The sequence below is a fragment of the Mirounga leonina genome, unplaced genomic scaffold, assembly GCF_011800145.1.
Source record: "Mirounga leonina isolate KUSES-001 unplaced genomic scaffold, KU_Mleo_1.0 Mir_97, whole genome shotgun sequence".
NCBI classification, from domain to species: domain Eukaryota; kingdom Metazoa; phylum Chordata; class Mammalia; order Carnivora; family Phocidae; genus Mirounga; species Mirounga leonina.
The window spans coordinates 5,848,658-5,871,770 of record NW_023270889.1 but is presented as its reverse complement, the minus strand read 5'-3'; the positions used below and the strand labels follow the sequence as shown (position 1 = coordinate 5,871,770).

The window sequence follows — 23,113 nt, the reverse complement described above, 5'->3', positions numbered from 1 at the left end:
ATATTTTTCTCGAAAGAAGTTACTTCTTATAAGATACTGCCACAGGGGCGCCTGGGTGGCTCAGATGGTTAAGCGTCTGCCTTCGGCTCAGGTCATGATCCCGGGGTCCTGGGATCGAGCCCCGCATCGGGCTCCTGACTCGGCGGGGAGCTTGCTTCTCCCTCTCCCTTTGCCTCTCCCCCTGCTCGTGCTCTCTCTCTATCTCTGTGTCTCAGATGAATAAATAAAATCTTTAAAAAAGAAAAAAAAATAAGATACTGCCACAATCACCATTACCCACTGTAGGCGTTCAAGGAGTTAGGTGTGTGTTTCGGGGACAATAATAATTGAAAGCCAAGTACAGCTTACCCTCCAGCAACACTGGTTTGAACTGCACTGCCGGTCCACTTATACAGAGATTTGTTTTGATACTACAAATGTATTTTCTCTTCCTTATGATTTTCTCAATAGTATTTTCTTCTCTATAGATCACTTTATTGTAAGAATACAGTATATACGCCTGGGTGGTTCAGTCGGTTAGGCGTCTGCCTTCGGCTCGGGTTATGATCCCAAGGTCCTGGGATGGAGCCCCATATCAGGCTCCCTACTCAACAGGGAGTCTGCTTCTCCCTCTCCCTGCCACTCGCCCTGCTTGTGCTCTCTCACCCTCTCTCTCTCTCAAATAAATAAATAAAAATCTTTTTTAAAAAAATATTTATGTTATTGGTAAGGTTTCCAGCCAATAGTAGGCTATCAGTAGTTAAGTTCTGGGGGGAGTCAAAAGCTGTATGTGGATTTTTGACTGTGTGAAGGGTTCGGCACCCCAACCCCCGTATTGTTCAAGGGTCAACTGTAATTGGTCAGTAATCGTATGGTTTTTTTTTTATTCTTATGTTAATCCCCATACATTACATCATTAGTTCTAGATGAAGTGTTCCATGATTCATTGTGCATAACACCCATCGCTCCATGCAGAATGTGCCCTCCTCAATACCCACCACCAGGCTAACCCATCCTCCCACCCCCCTCCCCTCTAGAACCCTCAGTTTGTTTTTCAGAGTCCATCGTCTCTCATGGTTCGTCAGTAATCATATGTTTTGATTCAAACTTAAAGATGACCAATAAATCTGGGGGCTTAGATTTCTCCCATTTGCCTCCCCAGATTCACTCTCCATTCTCCGCCCCACTGCCAGGAAGGCTGACACTATGAACCACTTCCTTATCTTCTAGCTTCAGGTGCATTTGATCAATGGCAGGAGATTGGAGGGATGTTTAGTGCCCTGGCTCACTCCAGGGTGGCGGTGGGGGGGGGGGGGGGGCGTTCTCTGAGGTTCCTAAAATGAGGGACTCAGCTCTTCCTCAGCTGCCATCTGCACAGTCTTCTCTGTCTCCAGCTTTGCATAAAAGCCCCTCTTGTCACTGCTTCAGGCCCCGGGCACAGATATGCACCTTGGCTGTTGGCAGTCAGGGACTACTGCCCCCTGGCGTGCAGTTTCCTTCCCTCTGCCCACATGTCTATAAATAGTCCCGCTAGGGAAAGCTCCTCTTGTCCTAAGGCAGTCAGACTCCCTTGTCCCACTAGGACCATAACCCAGACATCTAGTACCTACTTCAGCTATCCACCTACAGCAGAGTGATTGCAAGCTGGGTGGCATTCTTATAATGCCCATCTCAAGACACAGCCATTTCGAGAATCGGAAAAGCAGCTACTTGTTATCTCTGTTGGAACACTGCATAAGAGTTTATATTTCAAGGGAATTTCAACCCTAATTTCCTCAAGCTCTAAATCCTCGAGTGACAGTGTTTTCATTTTGCCCCATTTCATGTATAAAACAAGCAGTGCCCGAGTCCTTCAGCCTTTCTCTAGACGGAATAGAACACTGCGTAACGCCGCTGGTTGCCAGGCCTGGGGTGACCCAGGCAAATAACAGACAGTAGATGGGCCAGGCTAAGACGCAAACAAAGATCCTTAACCCTTGGTCAGCAGCACCTTCGATCTAACAGAGAGACTAGCATCTATTGACACACTTTTTTTTATCTTGAATAAAATAAAACAAATAAAAATAAAATATAAAAATAATAAAATAAAATAAAAATTTTTTAAAAAGCAAAAGCAGAGCTTACCCACATTCATAGGGCATTTTACAAACACATCTTGAATTCTGCAGTTTCTCCCAGCGCTGACATTCGGGCACTGCTGGTGGCAAAGGGGCCTCTGAAAGAAAAGGATAAGGGAGATGCAGTCATTCGAAGAGCTTCTTTATGGTAAACAAGATGTTATTTTAATTGTTGAACCAGGTTCTGTAATATTCTCAACTGCCACAAATTTGTACAGTTGAAAAACAAAGCTGTAAAGCATTTTACAGGAGACAGAGCATTCCTAGGAGTACCCTACAAATAATTTCATTGTTACCATTTCTTGAGCATTTCCTATTGTGTGAGCATTGACTATTGTGATATTTAATCCTCCTTAACAGATGCCCACTTCAGAGTTAAAGACATTAAGGGTCAAGGGCACCTGGGTGGTTCAGTCGGTTACGCGTCTGCCTTCGGTTCAAGTCACAATTCCGGGGTCCTGGGATCGAGCCCCACATCAAGCTCCCTCCTCAGCGGGGAGCCTGCTTCTCCCTCTCCCTCCGCCTGCCGCTCCCCCTGCTTGTGCTCTCTCTGTGTCAAATAAATAAATAAAAATCTTAAAAAAAAAAAAAAAGAAACAAACAAAGGGTCAGAAAAGCTAAGAAATTGGTGCTAGTTCACATATTTAACAGATTGGCCAAGCCAGGATTTAAGTCCATGTTTGTCTCAACTCAAGGCCAGGGGAGAAGGCTCCCTTTCATTAATAAATTGCGATTTATAAACTGTTGTCTGGACTGCATTTTACCCACTCTGTCTATAGTGGGACAGAAAGCAACATAATGTGATCTATACATGGAGAACTCCCTAGTACCCCAAGATGTATAATAACTTCTCACATGTAAATGTCTAATTGGTTTCCCTTCAATAGTGAATCAATATCTAGAGGTATTTACATTTAATAAAATCCTTTCCATTGCTTTGTGCTTTCTACAAACTGATCAAAGTCAACCATCATTCCAATTTTGACAGGAAAACACCTTGGTCCAGCTTACAAGAGCTTGATTTGACGGCCATCTCCTCAGCTATCCCTGATTACAAGGTGAATGGCCTAAAATATCCTGCTATTTCCACTGCCTGCCAGCTTCATGACAATGGAATTCAGTGGCATATACTTTCCCATCATAAAACTAGTTCTTTGTTGGATATATCTATAAAGGTAATTTATCTGAGGAGCATATTTTTATGGATGCACAAACTGTGCAATACTTCCTTAATTTGGAAAACGTAAGAGCTTTAGACATGACAGTAAAATCTCATGAACAATTCATAACTTGTAAAAAATGGCAGCAATGTAAAGCATAGCCTGCCATGTCCAGCCACATCTGTAATGAGTACTCATTCTTTAAACACTTCCCTTTAAAAGTCTATTATCCTAAATGCAATGTAGTATTCTGAATTGGATCCTAGACCATTAAATGGATATAGTAGAAAAAATAAAATCTGTAGTTTAGTCAATAGTATTATACTAATATTAAATGTCTTAATTAACCCACTAAATTATGTCAAGTTATATGAGATGTTAATATTTTGAGAACATGGTGAAGGGTATACAAAAACTGTATTTGCAACTTTTCTGAAATCTAATATTGTTCCAAAATAAAATGTTTTTTAAGATGGTGTTCTTCAGGGAGCGCCTGGGTGGCTTAGTCGGTTAAGTGTCCAACTCTTGATTTCGGATCAGGTCATGATCTCAGAGTCATGAGATCCAGCCCCACCTTGGGCCACCACACTTAGCAGATTCCATCCCTCACACTCTCCCTCTGCCCCTCCCTCACTGAACAACAACAAAAAGATGGTGTTATCTAGATCAGTGCTTCTCAACCAGTGGCAATTCGGCAATGTCTAGAGACATTTTTGCATAACCAGGGGTGAGGGGGTGCTACAGGCATCTAGTAGGTGAAGACCAGGGATGCTGCTAAATATCTTACAATGCACAGGTCAGGCTCCCACAACAAAGAATTACCAGGTTCAAAATTCCAATAGTGTTGGGGATGAGAAAGTCTAATCTAAATGTACCAAAACTAAAGTTCAATGATAAAGTCATATAAATGAGTTCTGCATTATGCTTAGAAGTTTATTTGCTAGAGGCAGGGGAGAGGGGAGAGGGAATGCAAAGAAGGTGGTCAAAGGGTACAAAATTCCAGTTATAAGACAGATGGGTACTGGGGATGTAAAGTGCAACACAGAGACTATGGTTAACACTGCTCTATGATATACGGGTAGGCTGTTGGGAGAGTGGATCCTGCGAGTTCTCACCACAAGGAGAAATTTTCTTTTTTTTTAATTGTATTTTAGCGAGATGATGGATGTCAACTAGACCTACTGTGGTAATCATTCCACAATAGATATAAATCAAACCATCAATGATGTACACCTTGAACTTCTACAGTGATGTATGTCAATTATTTCTCAATAAAACTAGAAAAAATATATATATATTTTTAAAGATTTTATTTATTTATTTGAGAGAGAGAGAGAGCACAAGAGGGGGGAGTGGGAGAGGGAGAAGCAGACTCCCTGCTGAGCAGGGAGCCCAATGTGGGACTCGATCCAGGGACTCCAGGATCATGACCTGAGCCGAAGGCAGTTGCTTAACCAACTGAGCCACCCAGGCGCCCCGAAAAAATATTTTTTAAACTTTATTTACTAATCATTCATAAGAATGAAATTCTAGATTTTAAATGTTTTCTAGAAGTTATTATAATTTCTTTATGAAAAATCACTGGTAGAATTAGCTAGACCAAAGACCTTTGCATTTAAGAACATATAGCTTGGGGGCACCTGGGTGGCTCAGTCGTTAAGCGGCTGCCTTTGGCTCAGGTCATGATCCCAGGGTCCTGGAATTGAGTCCCACATCGGGCTCCCTGCTCGGCAGGAAGCCTGCTTCTCGCTCTCCCACTCCCCCTGCTTGTGTTCCTGCTCTCGCTATCTCTCTCTCTGTCAAATAAATAAATAAGATCTTTAAAAAAAAAAGAAAGAAAGAACATATAGCTTGGTTATGTTCATATATCTTTACGTCAAGACTACATATTGATGGAGGGAGGGAGAAATGAGTGGTTAGTGTTTAATGAGCACGGAGTGTCAGTTTGGGAAGATGAGAAAGCTCTGGAGATGGATGCTGATGATGGTTGCACAATAATGGGAATGTACTTAATGCACTGAACTGTACATTGACAAATGGCTAAAATGGTAAATGTTATGTTATGTCTGTTTTACTGCAATAAAAATAAAAAGACTAACTACTGATAGCAGTTATTTTAAAACATCAGCCTTGGAGGCTGACAAACCTGGAGTTTTCTATTTGTGATAGGCTTATTTTAAGGGAAGTTACTATTCTTATTCATCATGTCTTCTGAAAAACACGCAGGCCTGAAAAATATCCTTAACTGAAACTTTAATAGAATTTGCTACTGAGTAGGAGAAAATTCATACCAAATTGTGCTACAAAATGACTGGAGCAGACATTTTAGAAAGACAAGTATGTAATATCTCCTTTGGAATGAAAGAGCAACCTCAGCAAGTGTACATTGTTCTCTTTAATTTTAGAATTCCTGGTACAGGTCCATTACTTCAAATATCCCTGATAAATTCATATTGATGTGTCAGTGCCGTAGAAAACAAAGCACTTGTCTCTGCTGTGGACCTCTGACAGCTAATGAGCACATGGGCACCAGCATGGCGGGCACCCGGCTGGCCCTGCTGCCTCCTGATGACAATTAATGTCTATGTTTAACACCACAGCCCACGTCCACCTTCAGCTGCAGAGGATTCTGTACAGCCTGCCCTCTCTTTAGCTGTGACCATCGAATTCACCTGACGGTATCACTCACAGAATCTAGTACTTCATCCTCACCATAAAAGGCAAATTTTAGCATTGGATTAAAGTCATTCACCAGAAAAATAAGAATACCATACAAAATGGAATGTAAATGCGTTTTCCTTCCTTCCTGTTTCTTAATTGTCACAAACATGTGTTTTCATTTATTTTTTAAAATGCAAACAAAGAAGAAACAGGAGGTGATTTTAAAAATAAATCCATCCTACCTTAAATAGCTCTAAAAAGAAATGGTTTGGCTTTCTAAACCTCTTCTCACTGTAGCTTCTTAAAAGATCATTTTAATTTGCTTGGTGTTCAAAATACTGAATTTTTGGATTTCCACTATTAAGAACATCCGTACAAACCACAACACTTTGCTTTCAATAACTTCTGCTTTGCAGTGTTAAGTGTAAATGCTTCTAAATTTTCTATTTCAATAATGCTAATAAACTCTCTGAAAGCCCAGGAGTGAAACATAGATATTTTTTATAAATCTTCAACTCAACTCTGTACTTAATAAAAGTACATTCCAAAAATCTGGAGAAAACCGGAAATTATTTTTTAAAAATTCTTTATTTTCTTAGCACCAAAACTTATCTAATCTTCGGTAAGAAGGATTTAAGTTAGTTTCAGAATCACCAGGGCTCTCCTTGCTGTTCCTTGCATCCCATGAGTCTACCTGTGCCATGTGAAAAAGAGTCTGTTATCCAGTCTACGAACTGACCTTCTTGTAGACGGGCAGGGATGGAGGGAATGACTCACAGTTATGTCCATTCAGTGCCATAAAGGAATGGCACTGAGTGCAGGTGTCCTTGGACAGACCTATGAGCTACTCACCTTTTTGCACACACTGAACACTCTTCATATCAGGACTCCACTTAAGGCTGGATCCACAGAGAAATGCTGAAGGACCTTCTAAGGACATGCCACGTGAACAGGAAATGGTCACCTTCTCACCAACTCCATAGAACGGTTTGCGGGGATGACTCTGTATGCCATCCATCAGTGCAGGTAGAACGCAGGCAATTTCTAAAGATAAAAGAAAACAGAATACAAGGGTCATTGCTTTCCTAAGCCATCTTTTTTTTTTAATGATAGCTTTGAATAGTGCTAATACACATGCTCTGCTTTTTCACATTAGAGGACAAAGAGCTTCGAAGAGGTAAGTTCACTCCTGGGATACCCTGAAAGACATGTCCCACAGTGCCTGGCATGTAATTAACCAGTGAAAGACTGAAGACCAAAACAGTTCCCATCCTCCACCCCTACCCTCAAAGCAACATGCCCACTTAAAATGAACCAGACTTATAAACAGAGTCCTAAAGCCCAGGCTGCTGTGTACCACGATTTTCACAGCTGCCACTTATCTCTCGGGTCTGGTGAAGTCCCACCAAAATTTTCCCAAAAGCACTATTCATCTGCATATCATTAACATATATCCAATTAGATATTTTTACTATCTGAAAGTTTTAAAGAACCACCTTTAACCTTACAACCATACAAGTATTAGTCTTTGGTTTTCCATCTCTAGTCTTTCTCACTCGATTACATTCATTAGCTCAAATCTTCTACTTGAGAAAACAGCAAAAGAGAAATAGAGAAACATGCATAGTTATGGGACGCAAGTCATAATTTATGATTTAAAAAAAAATCTTGGCAATCTCTCTAATGACTTTGGACAATATTCTACAAAATCCTGCTCTGGGGCGCCTGGGTGGCTCAGTTGGTTAAGCGACTGCCTTCGGCTCAGGTCATGATCCTGGAGTCCCTGGATCGAGTCCCGCATCGGGCTCCTTGCTCGGCAGGGAGTCTGCTCCTCCCTCTGACCCTCCCCCCTCTCATGTGCTCTCTCTCATTCTCTCTCTCTCAAATAAATAAATAAAATCTTTAAAAAAAAAAAAATCCTGCTCTGTTTCTTTACCATTTCCATCAGAAACTCCATTCATTCATTAATTCAAAAACAACATCTAGGGGGCGGAGCAAGATGGCGGAGGAATAGGAGACCTGGATTTCGTCTCCTCTCAGGAATTCAGCTGGATAGGGATCAAACCATTCTGAACACCTACGAACTCAACAGGAGATCGAAGAAAAGAAGAGCAACAACTCTCTCATCAGAAAAGCGACCACTTTCTGGAAGGTAGGACGTGCGGAGAAGTGAATCCGCGGCGATATTCGGGAGGATAGACGGTGGGGGAGGGGCCTCCGTTGGCCGCTTCTGGCAAGTGATAGAGCCGCGGAGCACAAAACCGGAACTTTTAAAAGTCTGCTCCGCTGAGGGACGTCACTCTGGTGGCTAAGCGGGGGGTGGAACCCATCGGGACAGTGTGGTCTCAGGACCCTCGGGGTCACAGAAAGACCGGGGGTGCCTGAGTGTGGCAGAGCTCCCAATATCGGAGCAGGGAAGCCGGCTGCAGAGGCGGAGCCCAGGCGCGGGCTCTCAGCTCGGGGTGGCCATAAACCGTGATCCGCGGCCCAGTCGGGCCACTGCTCCTCCAGCAGGGACCCAACAAGCGGCAGATCCGGGGAGACTCACCTTCCTCCCCCGGGAGGAGCCGCGCGGGAGTGCACCGCAGGGATCTGCTGGGTTTGGAGACTCCACCCGGGTCGGGTGCCAGAGATAGAAATGCGCGGTCACAGGCCGGGTGAGCACGGAGTGCGGCCGGAGACCAGGGAGATGGGAGTGACTGACGGCTTTTCTCTGGGGGCTCACTGAGGAGCGGGCCCGAGTTCTCGGCTCCTCCGGGCCGGAGATTGGGAAGCCGCCATTTTCACTCTCCACCTCCAAAGCTGTACGGAAAGCTCGCAGGGAACAAAAGCCCCGGAGAGCAAACCCGAGCAGATTACTTAGCCAGGAGGGGGCAAGGGCGGGGCAATTCCGCCTCCGGCAGAGACATTTGGAAACCACGGCAACAGGCCCCTCCCCAGAAGATCAGCGAGAACAGCCAGCCAAGACCAAGTTCACCGATCAATGAGAACGGCAGAACTCCAGCGCTAGGGGACTACTGCACATAGAATTCACGGCTTTTTTACCATGATTCTTTAGTCTTTTAAAGTTAATTTTTTTTAACTGTCTTTTTGTCTTTTTATTTCTTTTTTGAATTTTTCTTTTTCCCTTTTTCAACCAACATCTTATCAATCCCTTTTTAAAAAAAAAACATTTTTATTTTTCATTTTTAGAGTCATATTCTATCCCTTAATAGTAGTTACCCATATTTTTGGCTTATATATATAAGTTGTTCTCCCTTTAAAATTTTGAGATAGTTTCTTCTAACAGATTAAAATATACCCTAAATCTCTAGTATATGGTGTTTTCTATTCTCCTGCCTGATCACATCCTCTCCCTTTTTTTTTCTCTTTTTCTTTTTTCTTTTTTTAAATCCTCTTCTTTCTTTTTTCAAACAACTTCTTATCAATTCCTTTTATAAAATTTTTTATAATTTCCATTTTTACAGTCATAGTCCATCCCTTCATCATATCAACCCTTATTTTTGTACATATATAAGTTTTTCTTTCTTTAAAATTTTGGGAGGCACTTTCTTCTAAAAGACCAAAATACACCCCAAATCTAGTGTGTGGCACTGATCTATATACCAGCCTGATCATATTTGATCACATTCTGGTTTTTTTTGTTGTTGTTGTTTTGTTTTGTTTTGTTTGTTTTTGTTTTTATCTTTATCTTTTTCTTTTTTTTTTCTTTTTCTTTTTTCTCTCTTTCCCTTTCTTATCTCACTGCTTCAGGTCTTTTCTGATTTGTTTAGAGTATATTTTCTGGGGATGTAGTTACTCTGCTAGCATTCTGTTCTCTCATTAATCTATTCTCCTCTGCACAAAATGACAAGACGGAAAAAATCACCTCAACAAAAAGAACAAGAGGTAGTACCGACTGCCAGGGACCTACTCAATATGGACATTAGTACGATGTCAGATCTAGAGTTCAGAATCATCACTTTAAAGATACTAGCTGGGCTTGAAAAAAATATGGAAGTTATTAGAGAAACCCTTTCTGGAGAAGTAAAAGAGCTAAAATCCAACCAAGTAGAAATCAAAAAGGCTATTAATGAGGTGCAATAAAAAATGGGGGCGCTAAGTGCTAGAATAAATGAGGCAGAAGAGAGAATCAGTAATATAGAAGATGAAATGATGGAAAATAAAGAAGCTGAGAAAAAGAGAGATAAACAACTACTGGATCACGAGGGCAGAATTCGAGAGATAAGCGATACCATAAGACGAAACAACATTAGAATAATTGGGATCCCAGAAGAAGAAGAAAGAGAGAGAGGGGCAGAAGGTATAATGGAGCAAATTATAGCAGAGAACTTCCCTAATTTGGGGAAAGAAACGGCATGAAAATCCAGGAAGCACAGAGAACCTCTCTCAAAATCAATAAAAATAGGTCAACACCCCGACATCTAATAGTAAAACTTACGAGTCTCATAGACAAAGAGAAAATCCTGAAAGCAGCTCGGGAGAAGAGATATGTAACCTACAATGGTAGAAACATTCGATTGGCAACAGACCTATCCACAGAGACCTGGCAGGCCAGAAAGAACTGGCAGGATATATTCAGAGCACTAAATGAGAAAAATATGCAGCCAAGAATACTCTATCCAGCTAGGCTGTCATTGAAAATTGAAGGAGAGATAAAAAGCTTCCAGGACAAACAAAAACTAAAGGAATTTGCAAACACAAAACCAGCCCTACAGGAAATCTTGAAAGGGGTCCTCTAAGCAAAGAGAGAGCCTAAAAGCAACATAGACCGGAAAGGAACACAGACAATATACGGTAACAGTCACCTTACAGGCAATACAATGGCACTAAATTCCTATCTTTCAATAGTTACCCTGAATGTAAATGGGCTAAATGCCCCAATCAAAAGACACAGGCTAACAGACTGGATTAAAAAACAAGACCCATCGATATGCTGTCTGCAAGAGACTCATTTTAGACCCAAAGACACCCCCAGATTGAAAGTGAGGGGGTGGAAAACCATTTACCATGCTAATGGACACCAAAAGAAAGCTGGGGTGGCAATCCTTATATCAGACTAATTAGATTTTAAACCACAGACTATAATAAGAGATGAGGAAGGACACTGTATCCTACTTAAAGGGTCTATCCAACAAGAAGATCTAACAATTGTAAATATCTATGCCCCTAACATGGGAGCAGCCAATTATATAAGGCAATTAATAACAAAAGCAAAGAAACACATCAACAACAATACAATAATAGTGGGGGACTTTAACACCCCCCTCACTGAAATGGACAGATCGTCTAAGCAAAAGATCAACAAGGAAATAAAGACTTTAAATGACACACTGGGGGCGCCTGGGTGGCTCAGTTGGTTAAGCGACTGCCTTCGGCTCAGGTCATGATCCTGGAGTCTCTGGATCAAGTCCCACATTGGGCTCTCTGCTCGGCAGGGAGTCTGCTTCTCCCTCTGACCCTCCCCCCTCTCATGTGCTCTCTCTCATTCTCTCCCTCTCAAATAAATAAATAAAATCTTTTAAAAAAAAATAAATGACACACTGGACCAAATGGACTTCACAGACATATTCAGAACATTCCACCCCAAAGCAACGGAATACACATTCTTCTCTAGTGCCCATGGAACATTCTCCAGAATAGATCACATCCTAGGTCATAAATCAGGTCTCAACCGGTACCAAAAGATTGGGATCATTCCCTGCCTATTTTCAGACCACAATGCTTTGAAACTAGAACTCAATCACAAGAGGAAAGTCGGAAAGAACTCAAATACATGGAGGCTAAAGAGCATCCTACTGAAGAATGAATGGGTCAACCAGGAAATTAAAGAATTAAAAAAATACATGGAAACCAATGAAAATGAAAACACAACTATTCAAAATCTTTGGGATGCAGCAAAGGCAGTCCTAAGAGGAAAGTATATAGCAATACAAGCTTTTCTCAAGAAACAAGAAAGGTCTCAAGTACACAACCTAACTCTACACCTAAAGGAGCTGGAGAAAGAACAGCAAATAAAGCCTAAACCCAGCAGGAGAAGAGAAATAATAAAGATCAGAGCAGAAATCAATGAAATAGAAACTAAAAGAACAGTAGAACAGATCAACGAAACTAGGAGCTGGTTCTTTGAAAGAATTAACAAGACTGATAAACCCCTGGCCAGACTTATCAAAAAGAGAAGAGAAATGACCCAAATCAACAAAATCATGAATGAAAGAGGAGAGATCACAACCAACACCAAAGAAATACAAACAATTATAAGAACATATTATGAGCAACTCTATGCCAGCAAATTAGATAACCTGGAAGAGATGGAGGCATTCCTAGAGATGTATCAACTACCAAAACTGAACCAGGATGAAATAGAAAACCTGAACAGACCTATAACCACTAAGGAAATTGAAGCAGTCATCAAAAATCTCCCAAAAAACAAAAGCCCAGGGCCAGATGGCTTCCCAGGGGAATTCTACCAAACATTTCAAGAAGAATTAATACCTATTCTTCTGAAACTGTTCCAAAAAATAGAAACGGAAGGAAAACTTCCAAACTCATTTTATGAGGCCAGCATTACCTTGATCCCAAAACCAGACAAAGACCCCATCAAAAAGGAGAATTACAGACCAATATCCCTGATGAACATGGATGCAAAAATTCTCACCAAAATACTAGCCAATAGGATCCAACAGTACATTAAAAGGATTATTCACCACGACCAAGTGGGATTTATCCCTGGGCTGCAAGGTTGGTTCAACATCCACAAATCAATCAATGTGATACAATACATTAACAAAAGAAAGAACAAGAATCATATGATCCTCTCAATAGATGCAGAAAAAGCTTTTGACAAAGTACAGCATCCTTTCTTGATCAAAACTCTTGAGTATAGGGATAGAGGGTACATACCTCAATATCATAAAAGCCATCTATGAGAAACCTACAGCGAATATCATTCTCAACGGGGAAAAACTGAGAGCTTTCCCCCTAAGGTCAAGAACGTGGCAGGGATGTCCACTATCACCACTGCTATTCAATATAGTATTGGAAGTCCTAGCCACAGCAAACAGACAACAAAAAGAAATCAAAGGCATCCAAATTGGCAAAGAAGAAGTCAAACTCTCACTCTTTGCAGATGATATGATACTTTATGTGGAAAACCCAAAAGACTCCACCCCAAAACTGCTAGAACTCATACAGGAATTCAGTTAAATGGCAGGATATAAAATCAATGCACAGAAGTCAGTGGCATTCCTATACACCAACAACAAGACAGAAGAAAGAGAAATTAAGGAGTCGATCCCATTTACAATTGCACCCAAAACCATAAGATACCTAGGAATAAATCTAACCAAAGAGACAAAGGATCTGTACTCAGAAAACTATAAAATACTCATGAAAGAAATTAAGGAAGACACAAAGAAATAGAAAAATGTTCCATGCTCATGGATTGGAAGAACAAATATTGTGAAGATGTCAATGCTACCTAGAGCAATCTACACATTCAATGCAATCCCCATCAAAATACCATCCACTTTTTTCAAAGAAATGGAACAAATAATCCTAAAATTTGTGTGGAACCAGAAAAGACCCCGCATAGCCAGAGGAATGTTGAAAAAGAAAAGCAAAGCCGGCGGCATCACAATTCCGGACTTCAAGCTCTATTACAAAGCTGGCATCATCAAGACAGCATGGTACTGGCACAAAAACAGACACATAGATCAATGGAACAGAATAGAGAGCCCAGAAATGGACCCTCAACTCTATGGTCAACTAATCTTCGACAAAGCAGGAAAGAATGTCCAATGGAACAAAGACAGTCTCTTCAACAAATGGTGTTGGGAAAATTGGACAGCCACATGCAGAAGAATGAAACTGGACCATTTTCTTACACCACACACAAAAATAGACTCCAAATGGTTGAAAGACCTCAATGTGAGACAGGAGTCCATCCAAATCCTAAAGGAGAACACAGGCAGCAACCTCTTTGACCTCAGCCGAAGCAACTTCTTCCTAGAAACATCGCCAAAGGCAAGGGAAGCAAGGGCAAAAATGAACTATTGGGACTTCATCAAGATAAAAAGCTTTTGCAAAGCAAAGGAAACAGTCAACAAAACCAAGAGACAACTGACAGAATGGGAGAAGGTATTTGCAAATGACATATCAGATAAAGGGCTAGTATCCAAAATCTATAAAGAACTTATCAAACTCAACACCCAAAGAACAAAGAATCCAATCAAGAAATGGGCAGAAGACATGAACAGACATTTTTCCAAAGAAGACATCCAAATGGCCAACAGACACATGAAAAAGTGCTCAATATCGCTCAGCATCAGGGAAATCCAAATCAAAACCTCAATGAGATACCACCTCACACCAGTCAGAATGGCTAAAATTAACAAGTCAGGAAACAACAGATGTTGGCGGGGATGCGGAGAAAGGGGAACCCTCCTACACTGTTGGTGGGAATGCAAGCTGGTGCAGCCACTCTGGAAAACTGTATGGAGGTTCCTCAAAAAGTTGAAAATAGAGCTACCATATGATCCAGCAATTGCACTACTGGGTATTTACCCCAAAGATACAAAAGTAGGGATCCAAAGGGGTACGTGCACCCCGATGTTTATAGCAGCAATGTCCACAATAGCCAAACTGTGGAAAGAGCCAAGATGTCCATCAACAGATGAATGGATAAAGAAGACGTGGTATATATATACAATGGAATATTATGCAGCCATCAAAAGGAATGAGATCTTGCCATTTGCAATGACGTGGATGGGACTGGAGGGTATTATGTTGAGTGAAATAAGTCAAACAGAGAAAGACATGTATCATATGATCTCACTGATATGAGGAATTCTTAATCACAGGAAACAAACTGAGTGTTGTTGGAGTGGGGGGTGGGGTGGGAGGGATGGGGTGACTGGGTGATAGACACTGGGGAGGGTATGTGCTCTGGTAAGCGCTGTGAATTGTGCAAGACTGTTGAATCTCAGATCTGTACCTCTGAAACAAATAATGCAATATATGTTAAGAAAAAAAAAAGAAGAAGAAGAAGGTAGCGGGAGGGGAAGAATGAAGCGGGGGAAATCGGAGGGGTAGACGAACCATGAGAGACGGTGGACTCTGAGAAACAAACGGGGTTCTAGAGGGGAGGGGGGTGGGAGGATGGGTTAGCCTGGTGGTGGGTATTGAGGAGGGCACGTTCTGCATGGAGCACTGGGTGTTGTGCACAAACAATGAATCATGGAACACTTCATCTAAAACTAATGATGTAATGTATGGGGATTAACATAAGAATAAAAAATATATATATATTAGTAAAAAAAAATTCTAAAAATCTTTTTAAAAAAAAGGAGAAAATAAATAAAGCATTTCACATTCTTTATTCTCTACTCAAAAAAAAAAAAATCATCATTTGAGGTTCTTCTTATTTCAGTTTTTATGTTTGTCTTTTGTTAAAAGTTCTTTTTGGTTGGCTTTCAAATATGCCTGTTTATCTTTCATAATCTCTGTACCTTAAATTTTTTTTTCTTTAAATATATTAAACATGCTTAACTTAAAAAAAAAAAAAAATCTATTGAATGCCTATATTTAGCCAATTATGTTGTGTGCTGCTGGGGATGTAACAGATACAAGTCTACAACATTTGGTAATGCCTTTCTCCTTGAGGTATCTGTAGTTTGAAAAAAAAAAAAAGCTGAAAGACTGCTGAACTAAGGAGGAACTGCAGCTCAGAGGCTGAAAAGCTGGTAGTTTTTAACAATCTTATAGGACTAAGGGATCAAGAGTTAAGTCTACTCCCATCACAAAGGAGGAACCTAGGGAGAAATCCCAGACTTTCTATTGGGATCCCTTAATGGCCACACCCTAGGAATAAAGGTAAACAAGACATAAAACAGCCTCACTGCTTGCCAGAAACAAAATCAAATCTTTTCTATAGGAAGAGAAGAACATCACCCAAAACCTCAAATGATTCCTTTATTTTTTTACACATAAAGTCTGTCATTTAATCAAAACTAATCTAACATTCAAAAGGACAAGAATTAAACAAACTCCCCAAAAAAGACAATAGAAACAGATCCACAGCAGGTCCAGATATTGGGATTAACAGCAACAGACCTTGAAATAACTGTGATTAACATGTTGGGAAAAAATTAAATAACAAGGTGCAGAATTTCAACAGAGAATAAGAAAGTATAGAAAAGTGGACAAATTAAATATCTAGAATTGGAAAATGAAATTAAGAACACAACAGTTCTTAAAAGCGGATCATATACAACCGTATAGAGACTTGATAAACTGGAAGATAGATCAATAGGAAGTATTTAGAATGAAACAGAGAGGGCGACTGGGTGGCTCAGTCCATTAAGTGTCTGCCTTCAGCTCAAGTCATGATCCCAGGGTCCTGGGATGGAGCCCCATGCTTCTCCCTCTGCCTCTGCCTCTCCCCCTGCTTGTGCTCTCTCTTTCTCACCCGCTATCTCTCAAATAAATAAAAAATAAAATCTAAAAAATCATTTAGAATGGAACAAAGAGTGGGGAAAAATGATGTAAAACAAAGAAAAGAATGTAGGTAATATATACAGTCTAAAAAATACATCATTTGTGTCTCACAAGGAGAAATGAGCAAGAATGGGACAGAGTCAATGAGGACACAATAGTCAAGAATTTCCTAAAATTGACAAAAGACACTAAAGCCAGATTCAAGAAGTGCTTCGAATATCAACCACGGTAAAGACAAAGAAAGTCACACCTAGGCACATCACAGTGGAGGTGCTTCTGAGACCCAAGCACTGGGGAAAAAAAGGAAATTCTCAAAAGTAGCTGGACATAAGATTTTCAAACCAGAAACAGCAAGATTCAGAGTAAATGTCTCACTAGAAAACAGTGAAGTCAAAAGGGAAGGAATAAAATCTTTAAAGGCCTTAAGTAAAATAACTGCTAACCTAGAATTCCTTACCCAGTAAAAATATCCTTCAAAAACAAAGATAAAATAAAGACTTTTTTTTTTTTTAATAAAGACATTTTAAGATGAACAAAGACTGGGACCATTTCTTATCAGTAGATTCACAATAAAGGAAAAAAGCTCTTCAAGCACAAGCATCTCATTAAACATTTTGAAGAACTAACTTTTGGCTTTATCACTCCGAGGTAGGAAATGTTTATATTCTATTTCAGTAATTTCTGCTCAAGGACTCTAGGAGTGAGAGACAGACAGAGACAAAGACAAAGAGGAAGAGGAGAGGTTCTACAGATCAAAAAGAAGAAGACAAACAGAAAATAGGGGCCAAAAGTTGAACAGTCACTTCATCAAAGAGGATATGCAAATGGCCAATAAACATGAAAACAGGCATGACATCATAGTCACCAGAAAAAAATACAAATTAAAAAATAAGTTATTGCTACACACTCACCAGGACAGCTAAAATTTTTAAAAGAATGATGATGTCAAGTGTTGGTGAGGATACAGAGCTATCTTGGCTTCCCAGGTTCTGGTAGGGATGTAAGTTGGTACAACCATTTGGAAGACTGGTAGCATCTACTAAGTCTAAATGTATATACACCCTATGATTCAAAATTTCACTAGGAGATACATACCCAAGAGAAAAAAAATGTACATGTGTACACTAGGGCTTTTTTCACATCGCATAGACCAACTGATAGAGGAAAAATATGTCTCTACAGCTCTATCCATCCACCAAACCAACTTACACTGCAGTACGAGTGAGATGGAAGGCCAACAGTAGCGTTAGCTTGGTTAGCAGAAGCACGTACTCAGGTGCCTACATCTGAACAGAATAGGACCCAAAGCATTTGAAGAAGTACACTGATGATGGTACATCCCTAGAAATTGAGTTATAGAGGATGTTCTGAAGGTCTGCGCCAGACCTGAGCTCCCTGACCTATTCTAATTTGCACCAGAAACTTTAAAATTGCAGTAAAATGTGCCTCCCCTAACAGGAGCACTATCAGCTAGAGAGCGCTGAGGGCTTTTTCAAGACACAACTGAAACCTGGACAGGATCATATGAGCCTCTCAGGAAAGGGAGGTCAAGACATGGGCCACACAGTGAGCAGAGGTTCATCTTGATTCATTCTCTTCCCCATGATTCTCTCATTTTAAGTTATACACTACAGCCAAGGCCACTCACTCTGACAGTGCATTTCCCCAACAAGCCACTGTAAATCGTCTCCGCATCTGGCTACAGGGTCTCCAATAAGAGAGTATCCTTCATTGCAAGTATATACTACGTTTTTCCCAACAGGAAACATCACACCTTCATCCTATACAGAAATGAAAGAGAGACAGAGAGAAAAAAGTATGTCTATTGTGCATTAACAGAATGTTTCTTTAGATATATTTGGCCTATCAATCATGCCTTCTTTGAATCATCAGGCAAACTAAGTTCAAATAACTAATTTAGAAAATTATCTATAAAAACATTTTTCCCTGTACGGTCCTAATCAACAACACTTGTACTACCATTAATTGAAACAAAGCCATTAACGCTACTCTACTATAATTTATTGATTGTCCCCAAGATACCAAGCACTGTCGTAAGCATTTATTAAAATTACTTTAGTGGACACTGCCCACGTCACTGTTTTCCCCCATGTTTCAGGAAAAGACAGTTTGTTTTTGGATTTTGGAAAGGTACTTGTCAGTCAATTCTTCACACTAAGATGTTATGGACTCTTCATTGGCAATACTGCCTAATAAAAGCCAGTAGGAACAGACAGAAATATTCAGATCCTATCAGCGTGTGCATGAAAGTTTAAGTTTCTCACTGATGACGTTTAGAGGAAGCAGAACGCTGATCTTCTCCCATTCCACCCTCCAACCCCTACCCTGTCTGGGAAGCGCTGCTGGGACTGGGCCAGATTCAAGCACATGGTGTTGGCCTGTGATCCCAGGAGGTGAGCTTTCACAGTGAAGCAAGGAAGAATTTGAAGTCTAAGACCTAAGGATGTGATCATGCTCTTCTGGGGTTTCTCTTAGTTCCTTTCCTCATCTTTTAGGAATGACCCCAAGGGGAGGGTTGGAAGCTGGACCTGTTCTGCTCCAGGTATTAGAACAAAATCCCATGGTGCCTTTTTCTCTTCACTGTCAGTCCTAGCCCAGGCTGGCTCCATCATGGGAGTTGGTAGGAAACAGAGGGCCCAAGTTAATACCGAGGTTTGAAGAAAATGGGGAAGGACACTTGATTTGTTATGGTGCTAGTCTCTAGGCCTCCCTTTGCCTTGCAAAGGGGACTGCTATATGGGGAAGTTGAACTCAACAGTGCCCAAACTTAACTCTGTATCAGAACAACTAGTAGCAATTAAAAGTTGGGCGGGGGGAGGACCTGGGTGGCTCAGTTGGTTAAGTGACTGACTTCACCTCATGTCATGATCTCAGGGTCCTGGGATGGAGCCCCATTACATCAAGCTCCCTGCTCAGTGGGGAGTCTGATTCTCCCTGTCCCTGTGCGCCGCCCCCCCCTCAACTCATGCCCTCTCACTCTCTCTCTCAAATAAATAAGTAAAAACTTAAAAAAAAAAAAAAAACACAACTCTCAGGCTCTACCCTAAATATACAGAATGAGAAAAAAAATGGAAGATAAGGGACAAGCAGCAATCTCTATTGTTAAGTTCCCTGGGTGATGCAGCCCATCTGTGGGGCAGTGTTCAGAACCCCTGGCTCCTTACAGGACACACATGCACTGGAGTTTGGGACAACAGTTCACGATTTGCTGAACCACACAAGTTTGCTTGGCCTTGTTCTCCAAGCCTATGTTTCCTTCAGGAATTTTATCGATTGTGGTAACTGTATTGGGACATATGAGTGTTAGAGAGGCTGGATACATTCCCCTGTCTCTCTCTCTCTCTCTCTCTCTCTACACACACACACACACACACACACACACACACACACCTCCTCCATTTCCATTACCTACATTTGGGGAAACTTCAGTGAAATGTCAGTGAGTGTATGTTTAAGGGCCTGGAATTTGAAAGGCAAATCCTTGTGGAGAAAGAAAGACTGGCAGCACTGAGAGGGTCCTGATGGACAGTATCTCTTATGTGAGCCAGAAAGACACTTCACTGCTTGGGGCCAAAGCCTCATCATAACAAGCAGTGAGAAGAACATGAATTAATATGGCCCCAAAGCCAAAAAAATGCCCTAGAACGACAAGTGGCAGATGACCTGTGTTCCTTCCTGAACGAGAAAATTGCTCAAAGTATAATGACCCGTATCTCACCAACACTGGCAAAATGTCTTACTGGCTTCTGGAATAAACCCAGTATTTCATCCCAAACCTCATATTTATGAAAAAAATTTTTAAAGACATTTTTCAGTGGCAAGAATAAAGTTCTCTTTGTTGAAGAACTTGCTTATGGATTCCTATTTTAGTGTTCAAAATGGAAATGTTCAGCAGCCCTCTGGCATGATTACATTTCTAATTTCACTGGGCAGCAGTACTAATTTACCTGACCACAGAAGATCTACTGCCTTCTGCAGAATTCTAATCACCTTGGGCCAAAGAAGAAAAGTCACAAACCACTAAACTGAAATGCACATATAAACTATTTTTAGCTCTGTTTCGTCATGGAAGAAGGAAATAGATTATGACATCAGTAGAGAGAGAGAACTTGGAGCAAAGGGTATATATGTAAAGGAAAATAATATATCTTCCATAACCAACTTGAACAAATCCATCTTTCAAGGCAGGAGGTGATGGACAGAATTCTTTTGGAGCCAAAGACAAAGGAAAACAATGTGGTTCAAGCAATCTGAAAGGAAAAGGAAACAAAACATAATTAATGTGATGGATTTCCACAGAAGAATAAATATTTTACAGCACAGTGAGTTTTTCATTTACATCTGAAGGGACTCCATCCACATAAATACGTGGATGTGACTGCCATTCTCAGAATCGCTATCTGATCATATCCTGTACTAGAAGACTCAAATATAAACGCAAGCTTCCAAAAAATAGCTAGTAAGTCAGTAGTATGAAGAACAAAAAGAAAGAGAAGAAAATAGAAGTCACTGGACAACACACCTACTTTATGTGATTTCTAGAGGTCACCTGTCTCAGACCTACTTTTTCTCCTGCTGTCTGCTTCTGAAATGCCTTTAACACAGAATTAACTCTGTATTAAAAATAAGGCAGTAACACCGATCCTGCAAGAGAAGTAACACAAAAATAGTAACGAGCTTTGATTGAGCGTTTATTATATGCTAGGTACCTTGGCGGCCGCTCTACAAATGTGCATTATCTCTACTCACATTCACCGTAGCCCTAAGAGGTATGTGAAAAAAACAGTGGCTCAGGAAGTTTGAATGACTTGTCCAAGGTTATAAAGTAATAAATATCAAGGCTGCATTCACATTGTAGTCAGTTAGGCTCCTAAAGTCATGCTCTTTCTACCTCCCACAAGGCCATCTCTAGACGAAGCTCCTGATAATAGTCACAGTGATATCCAACATTAAACAATAGTTTTCAGTAGTTCCCCCAAAACTAGCATGCCACCAGTATTACCCCCACTCCAGAGATTTGAAATCTGAGGGAAAACATGACAAATGGCCTCTGAGTGTTGCCTCCTCCTCAGCTGAGTTCCTTATACGCTTGCCATATTCTGAGGAAACTCACAAGTGTGAAGTCTTGGTTGTAATTTTCCTCTTTGTGTGGAACAGGAGGAGATTTCCCCTCTAAGCACCAAGAAGAGCGAGAATTCCTTCAATGCCTTCCTTAGGATGCTCCTTTCCCTCCAGCTTTCTGTCTAGAGGCAGGGGAAATATGGCAACTCTGGCAGAGGGCTTCTCCAATGGAGACCCTCATCTTTTCCTCCTACCATAATGCCATATGCTCACCAGCCTCCTGGTCATGAGATATTCATTATTGTTGGATTATGAAGCACCAAATACCTAGGAAAAAGGCATCCCACCTCCCTATGCTTCTACCAGATACCTAACTATCTTATAGCTTTCTTCAACTCACATGACCTTCCAATTATCTTACTAGAATGTTTTGCCAATTCCTGATCAAAAGAGGTTAGTAAAGACAGTGTAAAACAGTAAGGTGTGGCCTGAAGAATTCTGACCGATGGGTATAATCCATCAACTAAGCATTTTGAGATAGCTTTTGCAAGGTCCTGGCAAATGAGAAGTTGGTGTCAGACAGCTGGGCTAATCAGTCTTGATATTAGCCATCTCCAGCATCTGGCTTTATGCTTACTCCTGAATGAATGAATGAATGAATGAATAGGATTGGTATATCTGAAAAGTAATACAACTATTAATGAATGCTTACTATGTGCCAGGCACGGTGCTGATCACTTTCTGTGCTGAATCTCATTTAATTCTGACAACACCCTACCATTGTTTTACCTTCTATGATTATACTAATTTTAGAGGTGTGGCAAGTAACTTGCCCAAGGTCACCCAGCAAGTAGGTGGCGGATCTGCTTGATGCCAAAGCTGCTCAGATCTCCTCGGCCAGATGGCCTCAAGCTTACTGCCAAGGGCACTGCGTTCTATGCAATTGCCAGGAGGTCCGGCCGCTATTACCGCAAATGCTCCAGCTCCTCATGCTCGCATGGGCTGCTTTCCGATGGTTCTCCAATACAGGATCGCCCACCCTCACTGGGCAGTGGGTTATTGCATTCTCGTCTCCTTGTTTTCTTCCCTTGAACACAGGGGCCCCAAGAGGACCAGCAACTCCAGCCCCCATCCACTCCTCCTGTAAGATAAGAGAGAGCTGGTTCAGAAAGCCTCGGAGAGGAAGATTTCAGAGCTTAGTGCTGAGCTTCCCGCTCAGGTGGTTCCTGGGGGAGGGGACGGTCTGGGCACCCACTCCCTTCACTCGGTTCAGGAGTTCTTCTACAATGACCAGAATGTCTCTGCATCCCGACTAGGTTTGTCCAGATTAAGGCTGCATTAACGAGCTTCTTGCAATAATATCTTAAATTTGTTTATTATTTTGCAACTGTTTCAGAGCACTTTTACAGACATTCTACCGTTCATTTAATTCTCTCCAGAATGAATCGAGATGGGCAGGAGGTCTGTGACCATTCTCAGTTGATAGGTGTGGAATCTAAGACAAGGTGGTTGAACGTCATGCCCAGTGCCCTAATGGCTGCCAAGAGCCACGTCCAGACAGCAACATGGCCTTACCGCGGAGTCCAGGCTCCTCTCGTTACAGCAGTTCCTATTGTG

The 23,113-nt window shown here is 41.2% G+C and overlaps 1 protein-coding gene across 1 annotated transcript in view; it reads right to left on the bottom strand.

Moving 5' to 3' along the window:
- LOC118006559 (complement component C7) overlaps positions 1 to 23,113 on the bottom strand; it is a 57,589-nt gene that overhangs the window by 3,557 nt on the left and 30,919 nt on the right. The window contains exons 12-16 of the mRNA XM_034999270.1: positions 22,466 to 22,637; positions 20,598 to 20,685; positions 18,063 to 18,195; positions 6,770 to 6,961; positions 2,104 to 2,194 (exon numbers count right to left, since the gene is read on the bottom strand). Coding sequence (XP_034855161.1) covers positions 2,104 to 2,194; positions 6,770 to 6,961; positions 18,063 to 18,195; positions 20,598 to 20,685; positions 22,466 to 22,637 — 676 coding nt within the window. The remainder of the gene's footprint in view (positions 1 to 2,103; positions 2,195 to 6,769; positions 6,962 to 18,062; positions 18,196 to 20,597; positions 20,686 to 22,465; positions 22,638 to 23,113) is intronic.